Source organism: Cricetulus griseus, chromosome 5 (assembly GCF_003668045.3).
Source record: "Cricetulus griseus strain 17A/GY chromosome 5, alternate assembly CriGri-PICRH-1.0, whole genome shotgun sequence".
Classification (NCBI taxonomy): domain Eukaryota; kingdom Metazoa; phylum Chordata; class Mammalia; order Rodentia; family Cricetidae; genus Cricetulus; species Cricetulus griseus.
In genome coordinates, this window is record NC_048598.1 from 103,005,438 (window position 1) to 103,021,010 (window position 15,573).

Here is a 15,573-nt window from a genome sequence, read left to right on the forward strand (position 1 = left end):
CATGTTTGTAGAATGTTTTCACTTGTTTTTTTTTTTTTTTTCTTATTATCATGTGCCCACTAGGTGTGGTAGCTCACAATTTTAATCCCAGCACTTGGGAGGCAGAGGCAGGTAGATCTCTGTGTGTTCAAGGCCAGCCTGTTCAACATAGTGAGTACCAGGATAGCGAGAACTACATAGGGAAACCCAGAGAGAGAGAGAGAGAGAGAGAGAGAGAGAGAGAGAGAGAGAGAGAGAGAGACCTTAGCATGTGCCCTTCTATGAGGAAATATAGGAAACCTAAATCAAAGATTCTCAGTCTCCATTTTTCGCCGCAGAGCCTCCATGTTATCCCGGTGTCTTTGGCTGCCTGAACCACCCAGCCTTGGCCTGTGCTCTTGTGGGTGAAGGGACCTGGGGCTGGCAAGGCATGCTCTGATAGTTAAAGAGGGACATGGAAGAGGGAGGTGTGGATGGATTGGCACCTAAGGAAAGGCTATGGTATAGACTAGCAAATAAAGCACTTTGAAACAGATGATGGTTTCCAAATGAAAACACCTCTCCTGGATGTAACTTCTTGTGAGGTTCTCCAAGCTGAGCCTCCACAATGGGGGCAATGCTACATTGTACATACAGGCATGCTAGAGCTACCAAGTTAGCCAGACATGAAAACTAGTGGGATATCATAGCGTAGAAATATTCTTAAGACCCTCACCCCTAGCTGAGGGGCTTTTGACATTTGATGGCCTCAGTGCGAGTGAGAGTCGTTTTATGGCCCTTGGTAGGTCTGTTCTCCTCCTGTGGATGGTCTCACACACATGCATACTTGCCCAGCACAAAGGGGAGTCTATGGGCTATTAAAAAAAAAAGTTGGAAGAATGAGGAGGTTGGGGTTGGATTGGGAGGAGTTAAGGAGGAGTGGGGATGAATAGGATCAAAATACATCGTAAGAGATTTTCAAAGACTTAATAAAATATTATATATTTTTTTAAAAAACTACTGCAAGGTGGGCAAGATAATGTGCCAATGTAAGTTCTGACAATTCCTAGGATAGGAGACAAAGAGAGCCAAATCCTCTTGGCTGATACATCAGTCACTTTCTCAGTGATCTACTCAAAGGCATTTTACACACGGTTAGCAGCACTCAGCTCCATTATGGCAAACGTGAAAATGTACAAATAGCTTTGGTGACATACACAGCTGGTATCTGTGAGAAACAGATCTTCCTGCAAATACAGAAAGTGGAAACAGGTAAAGGATGTGGAAATCACTGAGCCCATCCGTGCAGCGCCCAGGTTCCCTGAGCAGGGGTCCAGGACCACTGCTGATGGCCACAGGACAGAAGCAGCAGCAGTTTCAGAGTGGCAGGGGACACTGGTCCAGGAGAATATTACAGGAGACATACATTAGTCTTTTTTCCCCCGTTTTGTTTTTTTGGATTTTTGTATAAGAATCTCACAATATACTACAGAATGGCTCAGAACCCATGATCCTCCTGCCTCAGCTTCCCACATGCAGGCATTATGGGCATACTCAGGAGTGAGTTTATAACTGCATCGTGAAAGGAGGCAAAAGACAAAAGGAGGAAATCAGGCTGAGCCTATGACGGGAGCCTTGAAGTAGGACCTGGGGGGAGGGACACAAACGTTTTAAAAGGTAAAATTTACACCAACTTCGTAAGGAAGAATATAACAGGCCTCTGTGACCACAGCTTCCACATATGCAGACTCAACGAAGCAAGGCTCACTGGAGAGCCAGGCTGCATCTGCTCTGAACATACATAGATTTTTATTTCTTTTAGGCCATTGTTCTGTAAAGCAATATGGGGCTTTAGAGTAACTCAAACAGTACAGCACTTGCCTAGCATGCACAAGGCCCTAGGTTCAACCTGTAGTACTGCAAAACAAAATTAAGTATTACAAGTAATCTGATGATAATTTAAAATAAATGGGAAGATATACATAAGTTATGAACAACTACTGTCCCATTTATATCAGGGGCTGGAGCACTTATAGAGAAGAAGGTGCTGTGTCTTAGAACCAATGTACTCAAAGGCTGAGGCAGGAGAATTAATGCAAATTCAAGACCAAACCTGGGATACATGATGTGTTCCGGTTCAGCCTGGACTATACAGTGAACATCTATCTCAAAAACAGCAAAAAGAAGCGATAATTACTTGTGTTGTGTGCTATGAAATAAAACTATTTCCACAGAAAGAGTATAAATTATGGGATCCTGATAGATTTGAAGCATAATAGAAACATAACTCCAACCCTGTGTGTCTGCAGCTGCAACCATAAAGCAAGGCCATTGCCTCGAAGAAACCAAGAGGCCTGGGTTCCAGCTCCTGCTCCTAGTAACACTATAATATTTGATTTCCTAATTCTCCGGCCCTGTCCACTATGGAATCAGAGGTAGAGGCTAGGGTCTTGCTCATTTTTTTTGTATACATATCGAGTGTATATTATAAGTGAATTACACAAGTCACTTAGCCTGTCTGGGACTTGGCTTTTTATTGTTGAATTGTCAAAGATGTGTGTGTGTTTGTTTGTGTGTGTGTGTGTGTGTGTGTGTGTGTGTGTAACATATGTATGTGTGTATGTATACATATATAGAAAGAGAGAGAAATTGTTTATATAGGGAAATGCATAGCACTGGTGGAAGCTGGGTAGGGAGCTTCATCATTTGCCTTCACTTTCCCACCAATTCCCACACCAACAGAGGAGGTTACAGAGGATGCAATATGGAGCCTTTACTACTATAGAGCCAATGAAACACATCACCTTCTCCCAGTTCTAATTCTCAGTAGAGTTAAGCAGTGCGAGTCAGATAGTTAGAGTCTCTTAAAACAGTTAGTTACAGCAAGGATTTTGTAGTGATAACACAATTATCATAAACCACAGAAAATAGTCCCCTAAGAATGTTTGCTGTTCAGCAAAAGGATAAAGCCCATGCTTCCTGATTCTGGAGTGGACTTCCCAGGAGCAAGACAGACTAAGACAACAGGAGTAGAAATTCTTAACAGCTGCCCAAATCTGTTCCAGGTCCTGTACAAACCCTGAGAGCATCACTATTCAGACCTAGGCATGAGGCTTTCCCATGCATGAGGACACACCTTAACTCTGTCTGAGTGTGAGGAGTTAGGGAATGATTCCCCAGTCTGTCTGCCATCTTGGTGTCCTTAGTTCACACATCAATAGCTTTTAAAGAAATTACAAAGAAGCCATCCTTCCGACTAGAAGGCATGACCAGTCCTGGGGCACACCTAGGTCTAGGGTCTTGGCCAGTCTCCCAAGATGCAGATGCTGTGTGGACATACATTCCATTGCCTCTATCCAAAGGCATTCAGCTTTGAGCACAGACCCCAACTGGCTATTAAGACTGTTAGCATCCTCCACCTCAGCCATTCTCAGCTACTTCTGCATAGAGAACACGGCACAGTATATTAACATCACATTAGGTCTTTATATATCAGGATGAGTTTTTACTAACAACAAGATCCTAGGGCCGGGAAGAGACTTGGGGGCTGGCACTCCTCTGGGGCCATAACAGCTGTTCTCGGCCATACACAGTAGGAAATGCTTCATCTATACAGTCTACACTAAGGAAGCAGCATCGAACTTCTCCAAGTTGCTGAGGTTGTATAAACCTAAAAGTGTATAATCCGTACTCCCATCAGCAAATTTCACTTACCAGCATGTTCTGAGGGTGCTGTACGGGTGCCTGGATTCTCTCCATGCTTAGATGCTGGGTTCTCCTCCTCCTCTCCCTCAGGTCCTATAATGAACTCTGGTCTGGAAGAAAGGAGGCTATCTTCAAGGCTGTCTGTGGGCTCCTGCAATAAAAACAAGCAGCTATGTGAGGGGCCATAAAGAACAGCTTGATTTAAGTTGGCAAAGGTGGATTAGCCTGTTCTACCCAACTCTGTGCTAGCCAAGAGAAGAGCCTGTGCCGACACTTACATCCACCCTACTGAGGGATGAGCATGGGCCGCTGGTGAAACATTTGCTTTCATTTGAACTAGATACCGGAAAATAAAACATTGCCTGATCTGCTTAGGCAGCTCCTCCACCTTCCTTTAGCCCAGAGATCAGTATCCCACTCACAACTTATTTAGGAGTTAATGTTTTCAGACATAATGCCAATTCTGCTTACCTGGATGAAGCAATGTTTTAGGAGCAAGACGTTGCTGCAATGTGTGCATTAAGGGGAGCAAATGTATACAACTCAGGTTCTCTATCAACAGACAGACGGATCAGCAAAGTGTCTGTCCCTACAACAGATTGTTACTCGGGCTTTACACGGAGATACTGATGCATGCTACACCAGAGGAAGCTTGAGGACGTGATGCCAGGTGACATAAGGCAATCACAAGGGACAAATATTGTAGGCACTCACTTAGACATCTACAGTAGTCAAAGTTATAGAAACAGACAGTAGGAACTGGGGATGGAGAGACAGGCAATTGTTGTTAAAAGTCCTAGAGACTGGCTGGGTGGTGGTGGTGCACATCTTTAATCCCAGAACTTGGGAGACAGAGGCAGGTGGATCTCTGTGAGTTCAAGACCAGCCTTGTCTACAGAGTGAGTTCCAGGACAGTCTCCAAAGCAACACAGAGAAACTCTGCCTCAGAAAAAAAAAGTCCTGGAGATTGGTTGGTTGCACAATAATGTGCATATACCACTCTATATGCACAATAATGTGCATATAGAGTTAGACAGACAGACAGATTTTATATATATATATATATATATATATATATATATATATATATTTCACATGTGTAAAACAAACTGCAAAGCAAAGAACAGAAAGTAAAGAGAAAATAAAGACCTGCACTCAGGAGGCAGAGGTTGGATGAGCCAGAGTTCAAAGCCAGCATGGACTACACAGCATGGCCCTATCTCAAAAAGCAAGGTGGAGGGATACATGAGGTATGGCCATTATTTAAATATCTAATCTCTAGATACTCTATCTTTTTTCTTCCCAGTGTTATCATTAAATATTCTCTTTGGAAATTATCCTTGTAGCTAATATTTTAACCAACAATTATTCTTAAAGAATTATTTGACAGCCAGTTCAAAACAAATAGGCAAAAAGATTTGAGAGAGGACATCAGAAACTAAGTAATGCTAAGACAGGGGCTGACCATGTGGGACTAGAGATCAGACAGATCACAGATAGGCACAGAGATAGAAAGAGGGCCCCAAATGGATCATAAAGATGGGGAACCTTTGGGGTTTTCCTCCTACTCATGACCTGACACAAAGCTATAAAGGTCTGGTGGTCTTCTTTTCCCCCAGTAGGAGCCCTGCTGTGGGTCAGTTGGACAAGTTCAAGGCCTGACTGATCAGGACAGTTTGGGGCCCATCAGCTTTCCTATCTTTGTTCAAACTGGCCAACCCTGTATTAGAGGGAGAAGATCCCTTTGTTCAAACTGGCCAACCCTGTATTAGAGGGAGAAGATCCCTTTGTTCAAACTGGCCAACCCTGTATTAGAGGGAGAAGATCCCTTTGTTCAAACTGGCCAACCCTGTATTAGAGGGAGAAGATCCCTCCTCCGCTTTATCTATGTGTGCCTCATGAACTCCCGACTCCTGCCTCCCCCCCCCCGTGTCTGTGTGTGTGTGTGTGTGTCTGTATGTCTGTGTGTCTCTGTGTGTGTGTCTGTGTGTGTGTGTGTGTGTGTGTCTGTGTGTGTGTATGTCTGTGTGTGTGTGTCTGTATGTCTGTGTGTGTCTGTGTGTGTGTGCCTGTGTGTCTGTGTGTGTCTGTGTGTGTACCTGTATGTTTGTGTGTGTCTGTGTGTGTGTGTCTGTGTGTCTGTATGTGTACCTGTATGTTTGTGTGTGTCTGTGTGTGTGTGTGTGTCTGTGTGTGTGTGTGTGTCTGTGTGTGTGTATCTATGTGTATCTCTGTGTCTGTGTGTGTGTGTCTGTGTCTCCGTGTGTGTGTGAAAGGGAGAGAGAGAGGGAGAGAGGGAAGGAGGGAGCATGTGTGTACTGCATGTCTCCTCACCGCTAATAAAAGCCTGTCTTTCCCTGCTGCTCTGTCTGCTGTGTCTGACATTTCCCCTGCTGTTACTTGCTGCACTGGAGAATTTTCTGCCTTTGAATTCTTTAACTGACAGAAAAAATGAACTCCATCAAGGTCTCTGAAAAATACCTTTGCCAACTTCACAGGTTTATTGAGGCGGGCTCTGTTCCTAGGCCACCTATAAACAAGACAGCCAGTCACATTGTCAGCTGGGTTTCATATAGACAGTTACCTGCTGTTTGCTGATATATTTACAAGCACCAGGAATCTACAAACCTGGTACTGTGACAGGACCAGCATCACTGCCTTGAAAACTAGCCCAAGCCTTCCGCCAACCCACCCTCCATGTGCTTATCTCACTGTGTCCTCCCCTTGACCCAGGAAGACCAGGAGAGGCCTAAGATGGTCAATACAGGTGGCAAAGACCGTGTTCCAGGACAGACTTGATCTCTTACTCAAGACAGCCTCTTTTCCAGCTGAATTTCAAGGAAAATCAGAGCCCTTGGCTTCATGTTCAAATTCATATAAGTAAATTTATATTAAGAGTGTTGTGAGAACATTAGAGACACGAAGGATTACTTGGGGTAGCTCAGGTTTTCTATATTTATGTTTAATTTTCCTCTTTGTCTTGGGTGATGCAAGCTTGCTTGGATGAGAGCTCAGGACAACCCAGTGTGGCCTCTTCCCCTTATAGTTCATCCTCCAAAGAGATGCCTAGGGTCCACATAGACATTTCTTCAGTTGACTTGTTCTTGAACTGTGAACTACTGGAATCTACCTTCATTCCCTGGTTAGCCCCATCCCCAAGGGCACAAAGGACCTGCCAATTGCAGACTTCTCTGGGCATTTTTCTTTTTCCTCTCCTCAGAATGTGAGGTTCGCTATTCCCTCCGGCCTCAGTTTCTTTGTTATCACTCCCCTCAGTTTTTCTCTAGTGATTCTGGTCTCTTTTTGAAGATTTACCTTTGGTCTTCTCTTCCTCTCTTTTCCCCTTAATAGTTGGCTCTTCCCAGAATTAGAGTACATTACTCCAAAGCCTCTCATTCTTTCCAATCTTTCTCTTGAGAATGAGATCCAACACTCGTGATGCATGGCAGCTCTTCTTAGATATTCAAGCTGTGTGCTAGTTTGTTCCCTCTAAACCCTGTTGAGATTGTGCCCATATGATATTGAGGTGGAATCAGGTGGGCCTTTTAAGAGGTGGTTAGAGCTTTGCCACTAACAAATTAATGCCCATGCATCACTTGGGTGAAATTCTCTGAGTCTGAATTCTTTTCTGTCATCTTATTGTCACCATCTTTACTGCAGCTATAAACAAACCCAGGGCTCATGTCCTTCAAAGGACTTCTGGTCACAGGCTAGCATCAAGGTCCCTTTTCTATGCCCCGGGAGCTGCATTGTTCCTATCTTGCTGAAATGCTTTCACACTGGCTTGTGGTTTTCCATTTACTTAGGTATGCTCCCGATCAGACTCTTTTATCAATGCTGGGAATCAGGGCTCTGTGCATGCTGGGCAGACACTCTACCACTGAGTTATACCTCCTGACAGACCCTACCTAGATTTCTTGGCTTTAATCTCTATTTCCTCACTATCTGTTACTGTGGCTGGTTTTATTTTGGTTTGGTTTGGTTGCTTTTCAATTAAAGTTACCATACATTGACAAAGACGAACCTGGGAGACCTTACGATATGGTAATAAATGAGGCAGATCAGGCAAATGTACCCTATTCTCACTTGCATGAGGAAGCTAAACATCTAAGCTCAGAGTGGAGGGCAGTGGGCAGTAGTTAGAGAGAACAATGGGGTGGGGGGTGGGGGAGTGTTTTATAGTAAGTTCCCAATGGCTGTGCTTAGGAATAATCTTCTATTAAGACGAGACTAATAAGATCAATAGACTGCAGTTGAAAGCAGACTTTATTGCTTATATGTGATACTTCAAAAAGCACTGGATCTTTTTAGAGAAGTAACTTTTGAGCCTAAACAATTGGTGAAGAAGCAGAAGGAGGCAGGGGTGGCTTGGATAACTCAGTTTCATCTACCTCTGATAGCCTGAGGGTATTTGGGTGTAATGTGTGCCCTTTAAAATATGCCATGCAGAAGAAAGTTGAAGTATGGAGGAGGCATTGAACTGTGGCATCCATCATTCGTCCATTCTTTACGTGATTTTTTCCTGAAAGCAAATCATGAACATAACCAGAAAGGAGAATGGGTTTCCTTCATTGGTGATAAAGTTGGTGAGTTCCTGGGGTCAATGTCCACACACAGTCTATTTCATATTTAAACTATGATTTCCACTATTATTTAGAGTTCATAAAAGTAACTGAGTGATAAAAGGTCCTCTAGGAACACCAGGAATGTTCTGTATTTGTGAAAATTCTATGGGTAGAGCTGCTACCACTCAAACATTCTATATCCTCTGCCTCCATCTCCTCTCCTAGATAACAGTTAACTATCCCCATCACACCAGCTTTGTTTACAGTGAGTCATCTCATTTGTTCAACTGCTTACCACCAGCCGGCTTTCATCTTTGGGGGCTAGTCTCTCCAGGAGTTCACAAGCAAGCTGGTAGCAGAGGATACTGGACTGGCATAAGTTACATTCCTTTGCCTTTTTGTCCTTCTGGCAGCTGTGGGAGCCCCCCCAGGGGGCTTGGAAGACATTGTTGATGATAGAGATGATGTCCTTTGACAAACTGTGCTCTAAACCCATCGTGATGCCATCGTCTTGCAACTCCATCTGAAAGACACACAAAAGGACACAGAGAAAGAGAGAGAGGAAGGGAGAAAAAAGGCAGTTTGGTCCTTAGTCCAGCATTCTATTGGCATAGTGCTTGTCAGTGATTAAATTACTTTAATACAATATATGCTTAAAAGCCATGAAGACACACTGCTTTCTAGCATCCGTCTAAAAAATAGTGTAAATACAAGATAAAGTTACAGATTATCCTTAAAATCACCCGTGACACTACAGATGGTTCCCAGCCAACATGTATTGGGATTCAAACCTGGGTCCTCTGGAAGAGCAGCCAATGTTCTTAACCATTGATCCATCTCTCTAGTCCCTGAAACCTGGTTTTTGATTTTTGGGTTGATTTTTTTTATTCCAGAACAATCCAAGATTGCTTAATGTAATTATTTGTTCTATGTTCTAGTTTATTTTTCCTCTCTCTCTCTGAAATATGGTCTCACTATATAGCCCTGTCTGGCTCAGCACTCACTGTGTAGGCCAGGTTGACCCTGCACTTGCAACAGTCCTCCTATCTCATCCTCTCAAGTGTTGGAATTAAAGGCAGGTGCCCTTGTGCTTGTTGGGACAGTGACTTTTCATGCCTGTGGCACTGGCGACTTCACTTAGGGCTTCTCACACAGTTAGGTAGGCACTGTACCACTGAAATGTGTCCCCAGACCTTCAGTCACTGTCTAGAATAGTTCCTTGGTGATTTTTATTCCTGCCCATGTTTTTTTTTTTTTTTGACAATATAGTCTTTTGTTTTGTAAAATGTATTTCAGATAGAGTTTGATTTTTCCATATTAATTGAGCCACACATTTGGGGGGGATGGCAAGAAGCTCACACATGTGATATTATATCCTCTCTAGTTATTGTATCAAGAGGCAGGGACTGGAGCAATGGCTCAGCATTTAAGAGTATTTGCTGCTTTCCCAGAGGACCTGAGTTCAGTTCCCGGGGACCCGACTCAGGCTGATTACAACTGCCTGAAACTCCAGGTGCAGGGGATCCAATGCCCTCTTGTGGACTCCAGGAGCACCTGGACTCACACTGCATCTCCATCCAGACACTTACACACATAATTAAACACTTTTAAAGACCTTACGTCAGGAAGCATAGGATAGAATTACTGATGAGAGCTTCTGATCTCATCAATTTCTCTACTAGAAAGTTAGTACAATGATGCATTGCACCCTGGGCTCAACATCCGCAAATCCAACCACAGCCAAGGACAAAAATAGTTGGAAATGATCCTTGCATCTTCCCTGAACATGTACAGATTTATCTTCTTCTTGCCTAAACCATGCAGTGTAATAGCTACTCGTGACACTCACATTGTATGCGGTGCTACAAATATCAAGCCATATGATTTGAAGCACGGGGTGTACATGTGTTATATTAGGTACCGTTGTATACAAATCCTGTGTCACTCCCTATACGAGACTTGAACACCCATGGATTATGGTGTCTGTGGATGTTTCCGGGATCTCCTAAAGATACCAGGAGAGGGCTCCACTTTACCTTCTGTAATAGATGGCCTGTGTGATTCTTGGTTTCTCATCAGACTCTCTGCTACTGGTTTTAACCTGGTGGATGGCCCGTGCCGAATCAATTGCTATTATAATGATTTCAAAATTATCACATTCCTAGTCCATCCTTTTTTCCTGTACTTGCTGATGTGTAGCAGGATACTTCCCACGAGAGTAGGTTGTTCCTACTCTCCTGCTTGCTCGCTAGTCATCCGATAACTCCTGTGCCTGTGGAGACACACAGTCTGCCGCCATGGTCAGTTATCCTGCTGCTCAGGCCTCTCCTTGTCAGGTCAGTGCAAACTCCTTCAAACTGACTGTTTCTTTTAACGCACCCACACCATTCTCTTTCTTTCCCATTTGTGGTATCAGGACTCAGCCTGAGACCTTGCACATTTGGAGGCCCCGCTCTACCACTGAGTTACATCCCTAGCCTTCCGAACTCCTTTAAAATAGTTCCTTAATTTCTGGCACTGTGAGACTCTTTGTCATTCGTCAGACTCTTTTTGTCTCAACTCTGGGAATAGCCATTTCTCTAACGAACACTGCCTCCTTTCCTTGGATAATAGTATTTACAAACCAAGATCTGGACAGTAGTGAGATACAACACTTACAACTTACTCTCAACATCTCATTAAGAAAACAAGGGCCAACAATGTCTGAAAAATTTGAGAGCAGGGTGTTGAGGGTTCTTTGAACTATTCTTGTGACTTGATGCAAATCCAAAATAATTTCAAATTTTTTAATTACAAGCAAATGTCCTTGTCATCAGAGCCTTTTCAGATTTTAAAATTCCCCTCAGAAATCAGTTTATAAAACATACCTAAAGTATCCCCATCGCTACAAAAGTCTGCCGTGGTCTTCCCAACAACAGCAATATCCAGCTTTTTCATCCAACTTATTCAACCAAAACAGTGTTTCTAACACTCACATCCATTTTCACATGTCAAAGACACTGCAGATAGTCACATTAAGTCGTCTTTTAGACTCCTTGGAGTCTGAAAGTGTCTTAAGAGATGTTGCCCTTAAGAGTGTCTTAAGAGATGATGGCAAAGAGGCCCACCCAATAGACGTAATCACTAGGACAGGCTCCTCTTTATGCCCACCCTGTGAACGAAAGGAATCTCACACTCCACTACCTGCTTTAGGAGAAGATCAAACATGAGGATGAAACAATTTAGATTCATGTCATCATCTTCACAGTCAAAATCAATAGTCCTTCCTCCTGGGTGTCCAAAATTCTTGAAAGGGCTACGAAATGGACTACGCATGGGACTCCGGAACGGACTCTGGAAAGGGCTATGAAACGGACTCAACACATTGTGCTGCCCTCGTCGACCGGGATCAGAGGTGACACTCACCTGGAAGAAAGCACAGCAGCAAATGCAAATGACCTCAGAGAGGCTCCGAAGGTTCTCCATGGTGTCTGGGGCCCCTAAGGAAGGGGTTTCCTGCTGTCATACTGGCTTCCCAACATCATTTGTGCCTCCAGACATGATGTATCCCCACAAAATGTGCTACGAGGCAGGGAAACGCCCACATTTCCATACTAGCTGTCTGGAAATGAGTTGGAACCCTAAGAATGATAGTGTCTGCTATCATTTCCATCCCACCAAATGTGGCTAAATTACTGAAGACATTAAAATGAGAAATGATAAAGGTAAAATATTTTAAGATAATGTTTAGAGTTATAAATGGAGACTTCTAGATTGGAAGGACTTTAGACTGGCCCCTGGGATTATAATGATCAAACTCACACAAGAAACCATACAATGGACCTGCTGTACTGGCTGTGCCCCATGTACCCACTCTAACCCCTCCCGAGGCCCTCACCGAGCTTTTTTGTACTCTGCTCTCTACTCTATCTCATCTGGCTCCTTTGCTGCCTGGTGTCCAGGAGGGTTTAGTCCATGCCAGGCATCAGAAGAACACCAGGGGTACAGGGGCAAAAGGTAGGAATATTTCTTGCCGCTTCTGCCCGCTCGGCAGTGTACCTGCGGTCATCACTCTACGGTGACCTCAGTCAGCCCCTTACTAGAGTTCCAGCTCCAGGATGGCTGCTGGAGTTCCTCACCCTTCAACTCTGCAGGTACAGCGGCTTCTGACTGAGCTATCACCAGCTGTGGGTGCTTTATCATCCTTGCTGTGTTCTTAACTATTTTTATAACTCCACCAGCAGGGTCCCCACTAAAGCCTCCCCCTTTTACAAAGGTCGATAAATTCTACGGTGGAGCCCTGTCTGACTGCACATGGATGTGTCATGTCTTCCTATCATGCTCAACTCCTGTTTTATCCCATCAGGACCATTCCAGTAACTGGGAAGCACAGTGAACACTGCTCAGTTCCAAGTGAAGGAGATCACCCCTTATGAGTTAGGATGTACATTTACAGTGTCACTTCACTGGGTCTTACAAGGTTCGGTATCTGTAAAAATGAGGATGAAGGGTTCTTACAGCGCTGTGACATTGTTCAGTGTGAACCCAACACAGAATGAAGGGCCTTGCGACCCCAGCTTGCTATGCAAACTGTGAGTCACAAAAGGAAGAAAGCAAGGCAGGGGTTCCTACCAGACAGGCAAGCAATGCTCTTTTTCAGAAAAGCACTGAGGACAACCTATGATCCCATGACCTCATTAGGGTTTCTGATAGCCAGATGTCAGTGGAACGGCTTTGGGAGCATTCTGGGGACAGGCTTGCCATGCAGGGAGTTGAGATCTCCGGAACTGACCTCTCAGGAACTGCTCATGGTCTGAGAACATCCCTCCACCTATAGAAACCCCTTCATGTCCTCCGTGGATGCGTTACAAAGCGCACCAACCATCCTTAGGCACTTTTCTCACTCACAAAGATGCAATAAAAAGACCTCAGCTGACTTACAGGCATAGTGTCATTTAAGGTCTCCATCAGTTGACCTTGTCTTCCCCAAACACAAAACAAACAAAAAATCACCCCAATTCTTCCCTCAAAGTGAAATATCAATCTGTCAATAACTAGAAAAGAATTCCTGTTTACCAGGAAATACCCTACCCCCAGAGGCAGAATATAAACAGGAAAAAAAAATACTCTCTTGCTCTCTCAATGGCAAAATTAAATTTAAAAGAAATGAAAACAGTAACTTACTGATTAAAGGTTATATCAAATCTGTCTTTAACAAATGTTTTCTTATTTAATGTAATTAAAAGATTAATGGACTGGAACGTGATACAATCTTTTCAAAGAGATCTCTAATGATGCTACTTTGGAGGCCAGAACAGCTGCCGAGGGTTCCCCAAGCAAGCAGGACAAGAACAGTCAAGGCAATAATTACCCTTCTCGCTGCGTTGTTCCCTGACAGCTCATTGGTTCTTGATTTTCTTTGATTTGCCAATTCTTTGACAGAATTAACACCATCAGAAAACATACTTATCAAGAGTTGAAGTGGAACCGTGATATCTAACTCCGATAGTACCTGGGGTGGGGGAGAATCACAAACACACACACCAAAAAGTAAATTTTCAACCTCAGAAAACTAAATTTAGCATTTTCCCTATGTAAACTACTGAATGTAAGGACAGTTAGCATACACAGATGAGCACAGTCATTTTCAATTTCTCACACCAAGGAAGTCAGCCATCTTTGGAACTTCCATTTTCCCCTCCCTACTGCCCAGTAAGTTCTCGAATTCTTTCCACTGTCTCCAGTGACACTGTGTCCCCCTCTGTAGCATGCACTGTGGAGCCTATTCTCTCAGCTAGCATCATTGCAACATTCGCGCCCTGGCCCACTCTCGTTCTGACCAAATGCTGCATGCCATCTTGCTTTCTGGTGTAAGGTCACATCCTCTTGAGGCAAACACACCTCATCTGCAATGAACTTTCTGGAGGTCCAAACTTCCTTTTTTCAGTCAGAATAAACCCACCCTCCTCTCCTCTCAGAACCCTCCTCATGGCTTTCTGGAAGTGATCACCACTTTTGCCGGGTTTCCTTACTGGTACCATTCCACCCACTATCAGCTGCTTGTAGGAAGGAAGAATGAGAAGAGGTCTGTTTCCTACCCGGCCTTTATCCAACTGTACACAAGAGATCAGCAAGCATTCCCACAGCTCATTACCACCAGCCAGTTTTGAGCCCTACCATGTCCTTTCACTGCAATGGGTAGGCCAGTACTTTGAAACCTTCAATTACAACATCGGCCTTCGGAGCAATGCAGAAGGCCCTAAGTTCAATCCCCAGCACCACAGAAAGCAAACTTAAAAAAAAAAAAAGTATCTGAAATCATAGCTAAACTATGAATCTGCTGTCATTTTGTGAAACTGCTTAAACTTCAGGGGAGGATACTCAATTTCACAATTTTTACTTATTTTTTAACTGAGTGTTTGATAAATAAAACACATATCCAAATGCTAGGAGGAAAGGCTTAGGTGGGTCATAAGGTTAAAAATAAGATGTGGTCCCTGAATTTGAGGGTTTGTAAGCAGAAGGAAAACCAACCCCCATAATCCTCCCCCCCCCAAAAAAAACTATTAGAAAGGAGAGAATTCACAAAGAGAACCTGTCAGATGCTACAGGAAGGAATGATTTGGGTGGACGGAGAGCTACAGAAAACTTGAGAGGAGGTAATTTTTGAGCAGGCTTTAAAAGACAAGTTTGTGCTCTTTGATGGAGACAGAAGAGGAAGTCTCATCCAGGGCTGAGGGGACAGAACAAACCATCCCCTCCATGAGTACTTCTCAATCTTTCCAGGTGAAGGCAATTTCTCTGAACCCAGGACACCTAGCCAAACACAGAACTACAAGGCCCTCGAGTTTGGTAATATTGCCAAATACATTTATTCACTATTGCTACAGCTACGTATCTGAAATTTAGCCACTTATCTCTACACATGTGACCTTAGCCTGCAGCACACTTTCATAAACACAAAGATTTGGAGTCTCTGCAAAAGCCTTTCCCCTTCCTCCAGGCATCTAAAGCTTGGCGGCCGGAACACTGCAGGAAATGGTAGCATCGTTTACTTACATGAAGCCAGAGTAGCGCTTGCTCCTGCACCGTGGAAGGGTATCCTGTAAACCGGCAGCTAATAAAGCCAAACATCTCTTCCATTGAAAACGGCAGAGGACACAGCTCTATGTCAAACATTTTGCTGGAAAGCAGAGCAACAGAACTAAGTGACCGATGGGCACACACCAAAGACTACTGGTGCCACGGAAGTATTCCTAACTACAGCCTCAGAGAGCTAAGGCCTTTACATTAGTTACCTTGTGTTCTCACTGGACATTCACATGTTTCACTACTTTAAGAGGAGAGTTTCCATCATTAAATAGAA

The 15,573-nt window shown here is 43.8% G+C and overlaps 1 protein-coding gene across 3 annotated transcripts in view; it reads right to left on the reverse strand.

Moving 5' to 3' along the window:
- Nucleotides 1-15,573, reverse strand: part of Unc79 (unc-79 homolog, NALCN channel complex subunit) — a 176,913-nt gene that overhangs the window by 96,818 nt on the left and 64,522 nt on the right. For all 3 annotated transcript variants that reach the window (XM_027419181.2, XM_027419180.2, XM_035445739.1), the window contains exons 13-17: nt 15,267-15,390; nt 13,579-13,719; nt 11,412-11,633; nt 8,524-8,751; nt 3,673-3,814 (exon numbers count right to left, since the gene is read on the reverse strand). In XM_027419181.2, the coding sequence (XP_027274982.1) occupies nt 3,673-3,814; nt 8,524-8,751; nt 11,412-11,633; nt 13,579-13,719; nt 15,267-15,390 (857 nt within the window). The remainder of the gene's footprint in view (nt 1-3,672; nt 3,815-8,523; nt 8,752-11,411; nt 11,634-13,578; nt 13,720-15,266; nt 15,391-15,573) is intronic.